Source organism: Limanda limanda, chromosome 13, assembly GCF_963576545.1.
Source record: "Limanda limanda chromosome 13, fLimLim1.1, whole genome shotgun sequence".
NCBI classification, from domain to species: Eukaryota; Metazoa; Chordata; class Actinopteri; order Pleuronectiformes; family Pleuronectidae; genus Limanda; species Limanda limanda.
In genome coordinates, this window is record NC_083648.1 from 12,797,974 (window position 1) to 12,814,817 (window position 16,844).

General features: G+C 40.9%; 2 protein-coding genes and 4 non-coding genes across 6 annotated transcripts; 1 reads left to right on the forward strand and 5 right to left on the reverse strand.

Annotated features, from left to right (window-relative positions):
- Window positions 1-726: 726 nt before the first annotated feature.
- tmem275a (transmembrane protein 275a) lies at window positions 727-1,347 on the reverse strand. The gene has a single exon (XM_061083598.1). The coding sequence runs from the start codon at window positions 1,345-1,347 to the stop codon at window positions 727-729; it is 621 nt and encodes a 206-aa protein (XP_060939581.1).
- Window positions 1,348-4,908: 3,561 nt separating this feature from the next.
- Window positions 4,909-9,336, reverse strand: kncn (kinocilin). The gene is made up of 5 exons (XM_061083734.1): window positions 9,189-9,336; window positions 7,521-7,589; window positions 7,277-7,348; window positions 5,800-5,893; window positions 4,909-4,984 (listed from the first exon to the last, which is right to left on the reverse strand). Exons 1-5 carry the CDS (start codon window positions 9,334-9,336, stop codon window positions 4,909-4,911), a joined length of 459 nt encoding a protein of 152 aa, XP_060939717.1.
- A 1,830-nt stretch (window positions 9,337-11,166) lies between these two features.
- On the reverse strand, window positions 11,167-11,238 carry trnag-ucc (transfer RNA glycine (anticodon UCC)). The gene has a single exon. It is a non-coding gene; the product is annotated as a tRNA-Gly (tRNA).
- Window positions 11,239-13,134: 1,896 nt separating this feature from the next.
- Window positions 13,135-13,208, reverse strand: trnai-aau (transfer RNA isoleucine (anticodon AAU)). Its single transcript has one exon. It is a non-coding gene; the product is annotated as a tRNA-Ile (tRNA).
- A 1,624-nt stretch (window positions 13,209-14,832) lies between these two features.
- Window positions 14,833-14,916, forward strand: trnaw-cca (transfer RNA tryptophan (anticodon CCA)). The gene is given in 2 exon segments: window positions 14,833-14,868; window positions 14,881-14,916. It is a non-coding gene; the product is annotated as a tRNA-Trp (tRNA).
- A 440-nt stretch (window positions 14,917-15,356) lies between these two features.
- Window positions 15,357-15,428, reverse strand: trnap-agg (transfer RNA proline (anticodon AGG)). The gene has a single exon. It is a non-coding gene; the product is annotated as a tRNA-Pro (tRNA).
- Window positions 15,429-16,844: the final 1,416 nt, after the last annotated feature.

Consider the following 16,844-nt stretch of genomic DNA (forward strand, 5'->3'; position numbering starts at 1 on the left):
AGTTACAGTTACCGTCAATAAAAATGTGAAATCAGAGTCTGAAAAGATTTTGGTGCGAAACATTACAATCACAGTGTTCTTGTTTGTCAAACTACAAGAATGATGCATCCACAAGCACAACATTGCACACACTTTACACATGTAAAAAACACTATATGTACTATTGTCCATTTCAAATGTGTTGGTTGTGTTGTATAATCACTCACTGGGAAACTTTGGGACCCCTGTAAGATGCAATATTGTATGCCCCCAAAACTGAGAATGGCATATAAAAATGTCAAATGTCATCACATACCTGCACAGCTCAACCCTACGGCTTTCACTGCCGACCTTTCACATAAAATCATTAAAGTTCCGGAGCAAATCCACAATCACATTTTTTTTTTCAGGAGAAACTCTCGGAATCACAGCTGACACTTGAGGTTTCCACGCGTAAAAGTACTGTTTCAGACACAACTGTTCATAATGCCCCACGTTAAAAAACAGAAACAAAGACTTGGAGGAAAACAGCACAGGAGAGGTAGGAATGTAAATTCCAAAACCTCTGGTCCACAAATACTTGGGTGTTAATCAACTTTGCATGCTAATCACCAGTGGGCTGCACAGCAAGAGAAATCAAAAGCATACTTTTAAGAAGTTGTCACAATCAGAAATATGGCACGACGTATACTAGAGGACACAATTTCACTCTGCCAGCACTCTGGCCTTGGAACAGTGTCTTGTCTGCTAGGCGACCACGTCTTCACGCGGCAGGTTGAGCCTCACCTCCCCTCCCGGCACTGTGGAGGCCGAGTAGGCTGCAGTGGCGGCAATAGAAGAAGGTCCGTTGGCCTCCATGGTGAAGACCTTGCAGAAGCTTGGTGGGGCTGCATCGGGAGGCTCCCTCTCTGGGCTGGACGCCCGGGACGACCCAGGGGACGATTCGGGGCTGAGCTGCACAGCTGTAGTGTCCTGCAGCGTGTGCTCGCTGGTCTCAATTTCAAATGCTGCCCCGCCAGTCAGCCCGCCGTGTCCCATCATCCCCGTGCCCCTGCCTCCCACCTTTGACCTCCGCGAGCTGTGGGGAGGTGGGAGGCGGCTGCAGACGCAACAGGCCCCGAAAAAGGAGAAGGCCACCAGCAGTAGGATAGGTCCGATGATGATGGGGGGATTGGCAGAAGGCACCAGTGTGCTGAAGGCAAACGCTCCCACCAGAGTGATGTTGAGTCCAGCCAGCATGATGCATAGGCCACAGGCACAGCAGAGAGCCGGAGAGGGAAGGCCATGAGGGCGAGACTTCCTCCTCTTCTTCTTCTGGGACTCCTTTTTAGGCACAGGGGTGCCGTTGGTTCTATCGGTGATGACCATGATTTCTCCCCCGCTCTCTCTTTCTCTCACTCCTCCTTGGTGTTACTCTATCTCCAAGGGTTTCAGTCCGAACACTTCCCCATGGCGACGTCTCAATGAACTCCTAATCTCTGTCTGTAAATGACAGCATATGATCAATTAGAGCTGTTTCTTTTGTTAGATGCAAACAGATCCTCCCACCGCTGTTGCTCTCAGTATCAGTGGACCACTACCTGATGAGCATTGTGGGCGGTGAAGTGTTTATGTGACCATCAATGAGCTCTGAACATTCATCACTGTGCCATGTTACTCTTACTCTGGAGAGGTTGGAGTCTGACATATGACAGTAAATAACTGATACTTTTACATGTGATAATAGCATACTTTTTACTTATGTGTATCATATTTCTCTCTATATATATTCACACATCATTTTTATATTCCAATCATATTTTAACTATACTCATACATACATATATTTTTCATTCGTATCTCATTATACAAATGCACAAACACAGTATTCATCCTTGTGCCACTGCACTTTGCTCAAGTCCTTTTCTCTAACCATAATATTATGTCTGAATGGAGGATATTGTAGATACAAACAAACTCTGTGTTTTTCTTATTCTTCTTTATTTCATTGCCTATGTTCATTACATTATATACTTTCAAATGCTCACTAGTCTACCTCGTCTTGACTATCTGCTGCTGTAACAAGTGGATTTCCCCACTGTGGGACAGAGCTATATCTTAATTTATCTTATCTTATCTTATCTAATTCAGTTGTAGAAAACACTAGTTAGCCTCTATAGTCCGGGAACACCTGACACCTGTCTCACATGAACTGATGAAACCACAGCTGAATAAAAAAGTGTCAATGTTGACATTAATTACTGGTGCTTACATGGGCACCTGAAAAGTAAAGAGCGCCCATTGTGACTGTGGCAGAGGAAGCATAAAAAAGGAAAGTAGAGATGGAAATAATTTGACAACAGGTTAGAGACATGTTTGGAGCATCACTGGTCACATCTAATCATGGTAGCTAAGCCTCAGTATATATGAGAAAAAACTCCTAATTTTACTGTAAAAGATGTGCAATACCACTGCAGCTGCTTCAATGTCAGCTATAGGCCACTGGGGAATCCTTATTTATCTGTACTATTATTATTATTGTGATATTCAGGTACATCTGCATTTTCAGTGCAGCTCATCCAAATGCAAATGACGAGAGAGGACGAGGAGGTAGAAGAGGATTTTTCTGTAACTGTATAAATCTGTGACCCTGGTACGAATGAAAACACATTTAGATTATCTCTGCACTGACGTGTTGCATTCATGTAAAAAAAATCTAAAGCATCTTACCCGGGTGGTCGACACGCTGAGGGTCTTCTCATCTCATCGCCTCATCAATGGATCGATCGGACTGATCGCCGCGCGTAATTCCGGAGAGGTTGAAAGGACGCGCACGCACCGACACTGGCGCTTCTCATCCTGACGCTCCCGTGGCTTCACGCTCCTGGGGGCACAAGTCATGACGTGACCATCACCAGGCGGCGGTGGGACCTGCGGCGGGGGAAGGTGGGAGAAAAAACAACAGTGATCCGAGCGGAGGCTGAAGAGCACTCAGGTGATTTCTCCCGAGGAGGTGACACCGCTCAGAACCAGGCGGAGCCGCTGCGGAGCGACACGCAGCGCGCAGCACCTGACAGCAGGTCACCATCCTCCTGCTGGGGACCTACGTGGAGGGGGGGGGGCTCATGAAGCCTGCTGCTGCCCGGGAGGAGCCACTGTCCGCCGGCCGGAGAGTGGAGAGGCTGCACGTTCCCCGTTTAGTCCGTCCTCCATCAGACACGTAGATCATCTGGATGTGACTCTGCTGCCTCCTCCTCCTCCTCCTCCTCACTGATCCATCCTGTAACCACTGTCTACAACCTGCTGTGTGTGTGTGTGTGTGTGTGTGTGTGTGTGTGTGTGTGTGTGTGTGTGTGTGTGTGTGTGTGTGTGTGTGTGTGTGTTATGAGGGCCGATTTTGTTTCAATGAGCATAATTTTAAGGACATTTTGGCTGGTCCCCACCACGTCAAAGGCTTGGTTTTAGGGTTAGGGTTAGAATTTGGTTGAGGGTTATGGGCTATGGAATGCATTATGTCAATGAGTCTCCTCACAAGTAAAGAGAGGAGTTGTGGTGTGGGGGGCTAGGTTGAAGCTAATTTTAGTTAAGGGTAGGCTTAGGTTTAGGTTATGTTTTAGTTTATGTTAAGGTAAGTTTTAAGTTAAGGTTAATGTAAGGTTAAGATTAACTTTAAGTTTGTCTTCCAAAATATATGGAAGTCAATGCAAAGTCCTAATACAGAGAGAAACCTGTGTGTGTGTGTGTGTGTGTGTGTGTGTGTGTGTGTGTGTGTGTGTGTGTGCGTGTGTGTGTGCGTGTGTGTGGTTCTTCAATATTACTTGTGTAGATTATACGAGTAGGTTCCGTTAATTTATAAGTATTTATGTTCAAATTTTTTATTTCAAAGATTTGAGATACATTATATTTACAATTTCTGTCTCGATTAGCCTAAGCCAGTGATGCTTATCTAAATGTACTGGCGCTTTTCTAGTCTAGTCTGTGATTTTTGTGAACTGACCCTTTAAATGTCAGTAAACAGGCTCTTAAAGTTATTGTGCTTCTTTTGACAAGTGCATGCTGGGAAAGGTTCATGTTGGAATGCTTGAAATATTAAAATGGCTTATTCTCTCTTGTTCCGACTCTGGCTTTGATTCAGGTAATTTCATAGAAATATTATGTACAGGCCTATTAATCTGCGTCTTATTACGTCAACCCATGCTGGCTGGTGTTCAGTTAATAATTAATTATGTGTCCCTCCAGTATTTAACTCCATGCAGGCACAGATGGGTTGCGGTGGGACATTGTGATTTAAGGCCTGACAGTCAAACTGATTGTTGTCATCAAGACTCCACAGACTCATCGTGCTCCTGTTGCTGCGGCCCTTTTTGTCGGAGCACAGCATTGTTCCCCACGCAGCAGCCATTCTGCCTGTGCTCTCCTGAATATCAATGCATTATGTTTCACTGCAGGGGTGCAGCTCACTGTGTGCGTGCAACAGACGTATGCTATTAGTGTATATGTGTGTGTGTGTGTGTGTGTGTGTGTGTGTGTGTGTGTGTGTGTTTATACACACATTAGTTTCCCCCCCATTTGTTTTGTTCATGTCAAGTACAAGCCAGGGAACTTGAGCCAAATTGTGTACGAGTCTCATCATCACATAACGACCATAATAATTTTATAATTGGGGGCTGAGAACATTGTGTGATGATGAGATGAGCTGCAAGCAAGTGGGACTAATTTGCTTCTCTGAGTCTCAGGAGTGATGGAAAGGCTTCACCAACAGACACTTTTTACTCTTTTAATATGTTTATCAGATCACGTCAGGACAACACCATGAGGTGATCTTAACTAACAGGACAGTTGATGCGTCATTTCTATGGAAAAATATGAATCCAAAATATTTGCTCAACATTTCTTGTATTACACTTGGAGGAAATTAAGAAAATTAACAGGGAAGCAGAACAATAAAGGTCAAGGCAGGTCTTGATCAGAGGAGGATTGTTTCTGTTTCCGCCGAGACAAGACGTCTGGCATCTCTGAAGACGTCCTGCAACAGAAAACACAATTGTAATGTCTCTTCCTTTCATTTGAAACAACTTTTATTAACCTATTCCCCCAAATCAAAAAAAATTAATGATGTGGGGTAAAAACAACTTAACTCTGCATCAGTTATTTAACAGAGCAATAAAAAGACTTAGACGGACAGACTTGAACAATCAAATGAATGCAGTCTCTGAATAGTTTGGATGGTGTGGAAGTCAGGCTTTACTAGCTAAAAGATAGACTTCATATAACAGTGGACGACGGAGCCAAAATGTCCTGGGTACGAACGCAACCATCTTGCTCATTCGGAGCCAGAGTCTGCACCGTAGAGATCAGGACGTGGCGTTCGATTTACAGACAAATTAAAAGCCTTTGCCTGACACGCCCCATTCTGACTAATGCTGATCTGATGACGAATCCCTTTTAGGATCAACAACAAATTCCTAGCTGATTGTTAGTGAGAATCTGATGCAGTATGTAAACAATGACTAAAACTGGTCCCAGTGTTGCTGTTAGGGGATCCCTAACAGCATTAAGATGTTAAATTTCCTCTCAGCAAGACCTACACTAAACCTGCCAGAGATGCAGGACCTTTATCTGTAGAAACTTCATGCTGACCTATTCTTTGAGCTCGGTACACAGAGATGGGATGTGAGCCCTCTGGTGTTGGAGTGATCTGTACTGGACCACCATCCACCTCCCCATCCTGCTCATCTAAACCTTTTTGGTACTGTATAAGTGCTTGTATGTAAATCACTAATCCACAACTGCACATGAGCATGATTCAACAGAGAAAGCAAGATTGGTTTCATCTCATACCCCTCTTCTGGGCTGGTCTCGGCCATTGGTCCGCCCTCCACAAAGGTTCCCATACGACTCTTACAACGTTCCAGATTTAGTTGACTCTGAGTCACTGCAAGACCAAAAGGGAACTCGTTGGCAAGACACATCAACTGTCAATGTGACGTTACGGCAGTTTGTCAGCAGAATTATACAAAAACTCCTCAAAAGAAGCTTGGTGGAAGGATGAGACGGGAAAATCCCTTTCATTTTATTGTGTTGATCGTGCAAAAGGGGCAGATCCTGGAGATCATTATCCACTCACCACTATGAAAGGCTGGGCAAAGTGTTTGAGTCCACAAAACACTTTTGGAGTTTCGGTGGGTAAACAGCGTTGCAGCCAAATCCAATAAAATGTAAGTCACTGGTGACTGATTCTTCAAATGTAAAAAAAAGAAAAGAAAAAAAACAATAAATGCCTCCATACTGCTCCTCTGTTTTTTACTTTAATTGCATTGGATATGGCTGCAACGCTGTTTACCCCTGAACCTCCAAAAAGCATTTGTGGACTCAAACACTTCGCCCACACTTCCATCAGCAGAGTGGAGGGCAGATAATGAGTTAATTTAAATTTTTCGGTGAACTATCCCTTTAAGATTGTAAATAGGGCCCTTGCTGGATCTATGAGCTCTACTGAGTGCCATTCAAGTTTATTGTTTTTTTGCCTGTCTGCAACATTACGCGAAAATCATTGGACGGGTTTCCACGAACTTGAACGGCACATGGGCCAAGAAACAGAGTGGGATCCAATAATTCTTTATCCCTTTCTCCAACATTGTGAGTTTTTATACTTTCTCAATCATTTCTCAGGGAAAAAATACATGGATCTTGATTTAATAAATATCATTCTTCTGCTATGGAGAATACGTTTCATGGGCTGCAGTGCTTTGTTGGTTTAGGTTGATTTAAGGGACTGTTTGGCCTTAGCAGAGGAATGCGCTCTACTGCGCCATTCTAGTTTGTTTTTCCTTTTCATTAGAGCCTACAAATGTAAGTCCTACGGCTGGCAGGTCGGATTTTTTTTTTTACATTGCATTGCTGTATGATGCTAACACACAGAATGCTTGTCCTTGAATTTCTGTTGGGAATTTTGTACAGAATGTTCACCAGCACAGTGGTTCTTCTCTCTTATGCAATTTTGCTTGATCTCGTAATGTTTCCTACCTGGGTCAAGAAAAAGTAATTATTAGAAGAAAAAATGTCTTTGCTATTCAACTTCCCCCCATGAGTTGAGAGTGGCCTGATGCTTTGCATTAACCACAGAGATACAACATCGCTCTCACTGGTGTTACCTATCAGCTCTCTCGTGTACAGACCAGTCTCGGATTTTAATATTAACCAATATCGGAGACGGACTTGATGGCTCAGTATCAAGCAGTTGAACACTATCCCTTAGATGTTATGTGATAGCTGTGTCGATCAGTGGCTTTTCGGTTTAGAAGGATACGACACTCACCTTCTCGTCTGAGAGTTTCTATCGGTTGTTCCGGGGCAGGATTGGCAGCCGTGGGATGAACTCTGAAGTTTCCTGAGAATAAAAGAGAATGCTCTGAACCTAAATAGTTTCTTGGATATGACAAATCTAATTCTGTAATTTGTGCCGTGAACAAATTGAGGCAATCATAGCTCATGTAATATAACCAGGTTAAAATGCCTTTGAATTGTATTTTCCAATAACGAATATAAATATGATAACTTACCAAAGGATGGGAGAATATTGTTGAGGTTCAGCCAAGCTTTTACGAAGGGGTATATCGATATGAGCAGGCCTGGAAAGCAGACACCATTTATTAAAGTAACCCTGGTTGTATTATAGTGCTCTCATAATGCTTAGTAACAGAATAATTGCCGTATTCGAATGAGGATTTCACATTGACATTGTCTTCATTCCAGAGAAATAATAATGAATCATAATTGATTTGGTAATGTGCTTTTTACTAGACTGTGACCAGGGATGGAACAAAATATTGTGTACTGCAGGCTGAGCAAATGAAAAAGACCATCAAATGCCCACTGTCATATCATAGCATAAATCTAATCACGTGTGTCTAATTCAATCTATTTGTTAATTATGGAAATTTATTACGTGCAATTTTAAGACCTGTGAGCCATACCTAGGGTTTGCAAAAAATAAACTCTTTCAACCTGCTCCAATTAAACACAGATATTGATTTCCCCTAAAAGCCGGAAGAGCTGTCATCAAACCCTGGCAGGCCCTGAGGGTGGCTGTGATGCATGTCTGTGTCTAAAATGTCATGAAAGTGCAGAAGGAGTGAAAAGAATCTGCCAGGAACACTCTGTTCATGCTCATGAGTCAGCCCATGTGTTGGAGGAGTCATCATGGCGCACGAGCCCCAAAACACATAATTAGATGCTACTTAGCTGCACAAGTGCTGCCGCGGCCAACGTCTCCGTCGAGCTGCTGGACACAGCTATAATTTGCCCAATTCTTACGCTCATTACAAAAATAAATGAATTATTGAGCACTGATCGAATCATCGGCGAGAGTGTGTTTCACATTAACTATGCATGTTGATGTTGTCTCGGATCAAAAGCCTCGTCTTTTACTCTCTCTCTCTCTCTCCAGGAAAGCAGTTGAGGCTAGTCCTCCGGCCATCACCAGGTTCCAGTTACACTCGTGTTTCAGATGGTGACGAGAGATGGTGTGTTTTTTAAGAAAAGTGGACGGATAGTTCACAGGCCACAGATCTTTGTTTTTGACATTGGTTTGAAATACTAAATATTTGACAGAGTCGGACGAGTGTGAGAACATCTTCACTTTTCTGTTGTAAGTTATCTCACTGATCCTGGAGCTAAATGCATAAATATCTAAATTAACGTGAAATCAACCATCTTTTTTCTTTAAATATACAGTTTAAAAGCCAAATATGTAGAAAAGACATTAAGATGTAACCTCTTCTTCTGTGAGGAACTGAGGGGGCAAATTTGATGAAGACACAATTTGGAAATTAGCATTGTTATTGCACCAAATCAGGAAATAGTTCCTATTTTTCTTTGTTGTATGGTCTGTGCATTAAAATGCATTGTGTTTAACCACAATTCACAGCTAGGGTCTCGGCAAATGAAGCTAATCAGATAGTTTCTGTAGAAGCATCCTGAAACAAGTCACCGTTCCAAAATCCTGTATATAAGCAAGTATCAAGAAAGTAGGGAAAAATCGTTAATTATGAAGGGGATGAGACAAAATTGTCTTTAAGTTGCAAAGAGAATGTGAGGTCTCCAGACGTCCAGACCTTCAGTTAATAATGAGTTAGAATTATGACAGAAAAATGGGATTAAAACCTGTAATTTAAGTTTAACCATTTAAATGCATTTTCCAGTGTCAAGAGTCTCAAACACCTACTCACCGAGGCCCCCTGCTCCCAGGAAGATGCCTCCCACAGCATCGGCATCACACTCCCTGGACACCCCGATGATGATGCATCCTGCCACAATGCCGAGCAGGCCTGAGCCCACCCGTAGCCCATGGTACTGCCCAACGCTAACAGGGTTCATTCAGCAGGCGGAGGCCCCCCAATCTGCCCAACACACACACACACACACCACAAGCACACACACACACACACACACACACAGTCCTTACTCTGTACTCTGCCTCAACTTGGGGCCCCTCACTGCCACTGACAAACTCTCCTGTGATGTGCATGAGCCGCGCCCCTCCCTTGTTTCGCTGTCACTGACAGAGAAACTTTCTCTGGCTGAGCTTCCACCTCTACTCTCCGCTGCTCAAGACGTCTCATGCATCTTTAAAGATGGAGCTTGGGTTTCCACTGCCACTGATAATTAGAAAAGCTCAGGGCGCGGACTCTAATGACAGCGATACGTGTGCTACAAATCTGATCACAGCTTTCTCTCTACCCGCACTGGCATCCAGTATCAGTGCGTGCCTAGAGGGAAATTCACTCCCCCCCCCCCCCCAAAAAAAAAGAATGCTGGCAGGACGAACAGATGTTTGAATGTGCAGGAGCAAAAAGTGAGACAATGGACGGGCTACTAACATGGAGGGGAGGGAGAGGAGGACAGACAGAGTCGGAGTATGTGCTACTTGTGTAATTTGTCTGCGAGCTTGAAGGGAATGTATAATGAAAGGTTCAGAGAGTCCTCTACGGTGGGGGCCCGAGGCCATCCGTAAAGGCCTGCAGTTGCCATAGGAATAGCATATCCATGGCAACAAGGGGAAAAAGTGGGTAAGCAGGATTAACCCGGTGAAAAGGATAACAAATGAACTTACTGCATGGAGGAGAAACACTGACATATGTTCTGCTCAACTAGTGAACTCCCTTCTTCTTTCTCTAGAGGCACATGTCTCAATCTATTATTAAGTGCTGGTCATGAGGGGCGTGTGTGTTTGTGTGTGTGTCACATACAGTATGCAGCTGACTTCTATTGACTTATAGCCTTTGTGGCTTGCGAAGCAAAGTTAACAGACAAGCCACAGGTTTTATATTTGTATGTGTGTCAACATGTTGAATTGGCAGGTTGTGGAAACTCTTCTGTAGATAGATAGATAGATAGATAGATAGATAGATAGATAGATAGATAGATAGATAGATAGATAGATAGATAGATAGATAGATAGATAGATAGATAGATAGATAGATAGATAGATAGATAGATAGATAGATAGATAGATAGATAGATAGATAGATAGATAGATAGATAGATAGATAGATAGATAGATAGATAGATAGATAGATAGATAGATAGATAGATAGATAGATAGATAGATAGATAGATAGATAGATAGATAGATAGATAGATAGATAGATAGATAGATAGATAGATAGATAGATAGATAGATAGATAGACAGACAGACAGACAGACAGACAGACAGACAGACAGACAGACAGACAGACAGACAGACAGACAGACAGACAGACAGACAGACAGACAGACAGACAGACAGACAGACAGACAGACAGACAGACAGACAGACAGACAGACAGACAGACAGACAGACAGACAGATAGATAGACAGACAGATAGATAGACAGACAGATAGATAGATAGATAGATAGATAGATAGATAGATAGATAGATAGATAGATAGATAGATAGATAGATAGATAGATAGATAGATAGATAGATAGATAGATAGATAGATAGATAGATAGATAGATAGATAGATAGATAGATAGATAGATAGATAGATAGATAGATAGATAGATAGATTAATAACTGAAGCTATTAGACAACATACCCTGTAAAATTATGGTACAACAGATTTTAAGTGTATTTTTAGCAAAAAGAGAAAACAGTGCGAGAAATAAAATGTGTGTGTTAAATGTTGCCAACAAGGAATTTTAACCACAAATAAAAAAGTCTGCGTTGGCCGGGAATCGAACCCGGGTCAACTGCTTGGAAGGCAGCTATGCTCACCACTATACCACCAACGCTCGATGTCATCACACGAGACGCTAATGGGATATAATGTAATGTATATAATGAAAATGAGAGGAGTTAATTGCGCTTGAGTTTTAGCAATTTGTAAAAAATAAAATATGAAATTATCCTAGTGATGTTTTGAATTATGGAGGACCATACATACATACATGACATAAGTATAAATAAATAAATAAATAAATGTAGAAATAAATACAGAAATAAATAAATAAATGAATAAATAAAAAAGGAAATAAATTAATCAATACAGAAATAAATAAATAAATACGTTACTAACAACAGAAATAAATAAATGTCTTAAATATATTTGCACATTTATTTATTCCCTGATTTATATTTTTCACGTTTTCAATCACCTTATGCCAATGAGAAAGGCGGGCCTAACTGCAGTCTCATGCAGGATTGGTCACAGGAGTGTAATGATCCAGCCTTTCAATGCTGACTGGTGTCCAGTAGCTGTTTGCAGTGTTGAGCCGGTTCACACTTAAAATGAACTAGTTCAAGTTCAGAGGGTTAGTTCAGGTTATTTTTTATTGGGATGATTAAGGTGTCAGTAATCCTGACTGTGAGCGCCACGTCTCGTGTTCTCCTGAGCACAAGGAGAGCGCAGAGAGGAGGAGGAAGAGGAGGAGGAAGCAGAAACTCCAGCTCGGTACAAACCACCTGCAGCTTCTGCTCTGCGCATGAAGCAGCTGATCTCTGAGCAGATGTGACCAGAGAAACTCTGTGTTTTCACTGTTTTACAAAGTCACTGAGCGGCTGCATCGAGGTGACGAGCTCAAGTCTCAGTTTTTGTCTCTGTGCAAGTGTGTGGCACTGAGGGGTGCGGAGCCACGGGGCCTGTGTGTGCGTGTGTGTATAGCTCAGTTGACCAATCCTGCTCGAGACTGAGTTTGGGACCTCCTACCTCATTTACATATGAGACAATTAAATGTGGAATTAAATAAATGTTGAAATACATAAAAGTTGAAATAATTGTGGGAATAAGTTTAACACATTGATTAATTTACTTCTGTATTTATGTCCACATGTATTCATTTATTTCTTTATCTATTTCCACATTATTTTTTTGCAACATTTTTATTTTTCAACAATTAATTGTCCATATGTAAATGAGGTAGGCGGTCCCAAACTCAGTCTCGAGCAGGATTGGTCAACTGAGCTATACACACACGCACACACAGGCACCCGGGCTCCGCACCCCTCAGTGCCACACACTCGCACAGAGACAAAAACTGAGACTTGAGCTCGTCACCTCGATGCAGCCGCTCAGTGACTTTGTAAAACAGTCTCTGGTCACATCTGCTCAGAGATCAGCTGCTTCATGGGCAGAGCAGAAGCTGCAGGCTTGTTTCTTTCCGAGCAGGAGTTTCTGCTTCCTCCTCCTCTCTGCTCGCTCCCTGTGCTCAGGAGAACACGAGACGTGAACTGGCACAACACTGCAAACAGCTACTGGACACCAGTCAGCATTGAAAGGCTGGATCATTACACTCCTGTGACCAATCCTGCTTCTCATTAGCATAAGGTGATTGAAAACGTGAAAAATATAAATCAGGGAATAAATAAATGTGCAAATATATTTAAGACATTTATTTATTTATTTCTGTTGTTAGTAACGTATTTATTTCTGTATTAATTAATTTATTTCCTTTTTTATTTATTTATTTATTTCTGTATTTATATCTACATTTATTTATTTATTTATTTATTTATACTTATGTCATGTATGGTCCTCCATACTACATATGTATGGTCCTCCATATTATATAGCGTGTGTCATCTAAATTGTATGGTCCTCCATAGTAATATAGCATGCAACTACACCACTAGATGTCACTAGATTCTATACACTTAGCCTTAGCATTACAACAATAAAGAAAAAGGAAGAATGGCCAGTACGGGTATCGAACCCGCGACCTTCGCGTTATTAGCACGACGCTCTAACCAACTGAGCTAACCGGCCGGGTTCCAACAATGGAAATTAGCTTGAAGATAGTAGTTGGGGTTAGGGTTACAACTGGTAGAAGCTTGCAGAGTGATTATAATACCATGGCTTTGAATTGAATAAATGAATGAATGATGTTTGTGATGCCAATACATAAATCATGATCTCATTAATATGGTGTATGTCTTTATGATACGATGGCGGAGTCAAAAGGGAAATTGGAAACAAATTGGGCAGAGGATTGTGATGTTGAATGTGCTTTTGTGACTAGTATGGGGACAACATGTAACACGTAAAATAGGCACAACATTTTATTCAAATTTAGGGTTCCAGGCGGGTTTTTTTTTTCCAAACAAACGCGCAATACATACAATAAAGTCCCAAGTCCACAAAATGTGTGTGTTTGTATGGGAGGGGGGGGGGCTTTGATCGTCACCACATACGTCAAGCCTATCACAGAAGTCTTCCTGGATCACTCGACACACACTTCGAAGCCTCGACACATCACTATTTATCCTCTTCCATAGTTTGGTGCACGTTCCACACCCAATGTGTCCGATGCCTGCTGCCTGTTGTGTGTTGGACCCGAAGGTGGGTTACACACTGGTTACACAGTGACGTGCAGGATGTGTTTGATCAGGTTTTGCTGACTGGGGTCACGCTTGTAGCTACAGTGGGACCCTCATACAACTGATGACTCATGACCAACATGACACTGATCGTCACTGGTTGTTGAGACATGGGGCAAAACACGTTCAGCCGTTTAAACTGGTGCTAGGCTTTTAAATGCAAATATTTTCAAATGTATATGTAAAAAGGTATAGTACTATTATAGGATTATTAGTAGAATGTATCCATCACAATTATCCCCTTCGATTGTATTTTTTTTTTTTTTACAATATATTTATTGAGTTTTACATATAAGAAACATACATTCAAACATTTATAAACATACAAACGTTTATGAACACCCCCAACCCACAATCAAACACTTAGGGTAAAGAAAAAGAGGCAGAAATTAAATAACTTAAATAAGATTAAGTAAAATAATTTAAAAAAAAATACATATATAAAAATATAAGAGTAAATGGAAGTAAATAAAGACATAATTATACAAATAAATTACATTAAATTCCAATCAATCAAATCAAAAGCCTAGATAAAATAACGTTCTCTTATTCATAATATTAGTTAGTTAGTTACAATAAATATTCATCCTATTAGGTCCCTTCGATTATATTTAAAATGTATTATACCAAGTCTATGATAATTGATGTCCACAGAGAAGGGTTTAATCATTCATGGGCAATAAAATGGATACTTAAATATTTGTAATGATTAACACGACGTCATTTGGGTTAGAGATAGCCAGGGTATATGTTGAGCTTGCTTCGTAGGAAAGTCAAACATCAATCAAACTCAACAGTTCTCCGGATCCTCTTAATTTTCTCGCATAATATTATAAATAGAAAGATAAAACGTCTTTAAACCAATAAAAGGACGGATATACTCGTATGCTTCTCGTCATTGGTCCGGTGACAGCGGTTTAACAGTAGATAATTTTGTTTCTAGTCTTATACCATTTTACTGGTCACATTTTTACGTATTGTATATATTTTGTAAGATTTCCATGGCTTGGACAGACCTCGTGGCGCAACGGTAGCGCGTCTGACTCCAGATCAGAAGGTTGCTCAGAAGGTTGCGTGTTCAAATCACGTCGGGGTCAATTCTTTTTTTGATGTCCCGCTGTTTACAAATGTATCGCATGATGCAATAGAGAGAATTACAATTACTCTATTTCTTTCAGCAAATTATATATTTATACATTTGTTATAAGAATATATTTATCTTGTATTCATGTCGTAGGTTCAGATTAACTACACACAATTTTTCTTTAATAACAGCAGTAAACTACAATCTAATCATCAAATAATATTGATCATGAGGTCATCAAGTTAAATAATCAAGCACATTTCATTATATCAAATAAAACAACATTTTAAAATAAAAAAATTCCAGTTATTCAAGTAATCCCAGGATGTTTTATCTTTTTGAGGAATTGAAATATTTGTATAATAATAAATCTCCTCGGTTGTATTTGTACTGACATATGAGCTGAGAAGACAAAAACTAAGTGGCTCATTTCATGGAGGAAAAAAACACAGAGGGCTCGTCCGGGATTTGAACCCGGGACCTCTCGCACCCTAAGCGAGAATCATACCCCTAGACCAACGAGCCATTGAGCGTGCAGGGAAATGTAGTGCTACATATAGTAAGATAGTTATTGGGGGAAACTGCATTGGAATTAAACTGTTTGTTTAGGAGAGTACAGGAACACAATGCAAATCGAAATAGACTGTGATACAGGGCCCCAAACATTTTCTAACAGTGCAGGGACCACTTTAATTGTTACTGTGAAGTCCCTTACTAAACTGATAATAAGAACACTAGTGAACAGCATTTGTTTCTGTTGCATTTTCCCTCTTGGACCCTGTTCAAACCTGTTATAAACCTCCATCCTGAGGGATCTGATCACAAGTGGACAGCTCATGTTGCATTAAAGAGCGTCCTGGATGCTTCTCCTGTCATCTGTGATCAGACCTCACTTTACTGCCGTACTTTACATGCAAAATAACTAACCAAGGTTTCTGTTCACAAAGACAAAATGACAGTTGTACGTTTGGTCAAGTCGACGACATAGAATATTATATGGATCTTAATAGAAAGAAGTCAGGCATGTTACGGGGACTGATCTTTATGAGTTTGTACAATTTGATGCAGATCCAAATAAAAGTCCAGATCTAGTGAATTTCAATGTGGTTTCCTAGGGGACTGTTTGGCCTTGGCAGAGGTATATGTTCTACTGGGTGTCATTTTGCTTTAACTGTGACACAGGGTGTTTTGTTGACATTTACACCTATTTGCTTCTTTGAATGTTAATGATCAAATCTGGCATATTTAGGAGACTGATATTTCTGAGTTTGTGCAACTTGGTGCAGATACAAATCTTTTCAATGTAAATGTGGCGATATAAAGGGGGCTGTTGGGCCTTGGTGGAGGTATGCAGCCTACTGAGTGTCATTTTAGTTCAATCATGACGACACATTGCAATAATGAAAACACAAAAGAGTCTCAAGGTTCTACAGATCACAAATATTAAGAAAATTAAACAGGTATAAACAGAAAAAATAGTGGGGAAATGTAGTTCCCCACTATTTAAGGAAATGTGGTGTTTATATGGTTGTATTTTATTCTGTTATTATTCTGAGAGGCAGATTCACGGTGTGCACATGTGTATAGAAGCTTACTGTGTAATTTGTTCATCATTTCTCATAGAATATTTTCTGGATATTGGTTAAAAAAATTAATCAGACATGTTAAGGGGACTGATATTTATGAGAGTTTACTATTCTGTGCAGATTCAGATAAAAATCCAGATCTAGTGAACTAATGTACATTTGTACATTGTGTTTTTTAGTGGGAGGGGGTGGGGGGAGTTCTACACCCTCTTCTGAATACTTTGGATCGTGTGTAAAAACAAAGTTCACACTTGCTTCATTTAGAGAAAACAGTTTGTGTGACGTGTCCGAGATGTGTGGCTGCACTGTGCAAGACAGACATGACAACGATACAGTTCTCACACGCACATGCACC

Bases quoted from the DNA above. Each gene is read 5' to 3' on its own strand.
- kncn (XM_061083734.1), bottom strand. From the start codon at position 9,336: ATGAACCCTGTTAGCGTTGGGCAGTACCATGGGCTACGGGTGGGCTCA. The intron at 7,590-9,188 runs GTGAGTAGGTGT...TCTGCTTTCCAG, and splicing joins CCTGGGAGCAGGGGGCCTCG to GCCTGCTCATATCGATATAC. The intron at 5,894-7,276 runs GTGAGTGTCGTA...TTGGTCTTGCAG, and splicing joins AGAAACTCTCAGACGAGAAG to TGACTCAGAGTCAACTAAAT.
- tmem275a (XM_061083598.1), bottom strand. From the start codon at position 1,347: ATGGTCATCACCGATAGAACCAACGGCACCCCTGTGCCTAAAAAGGAG.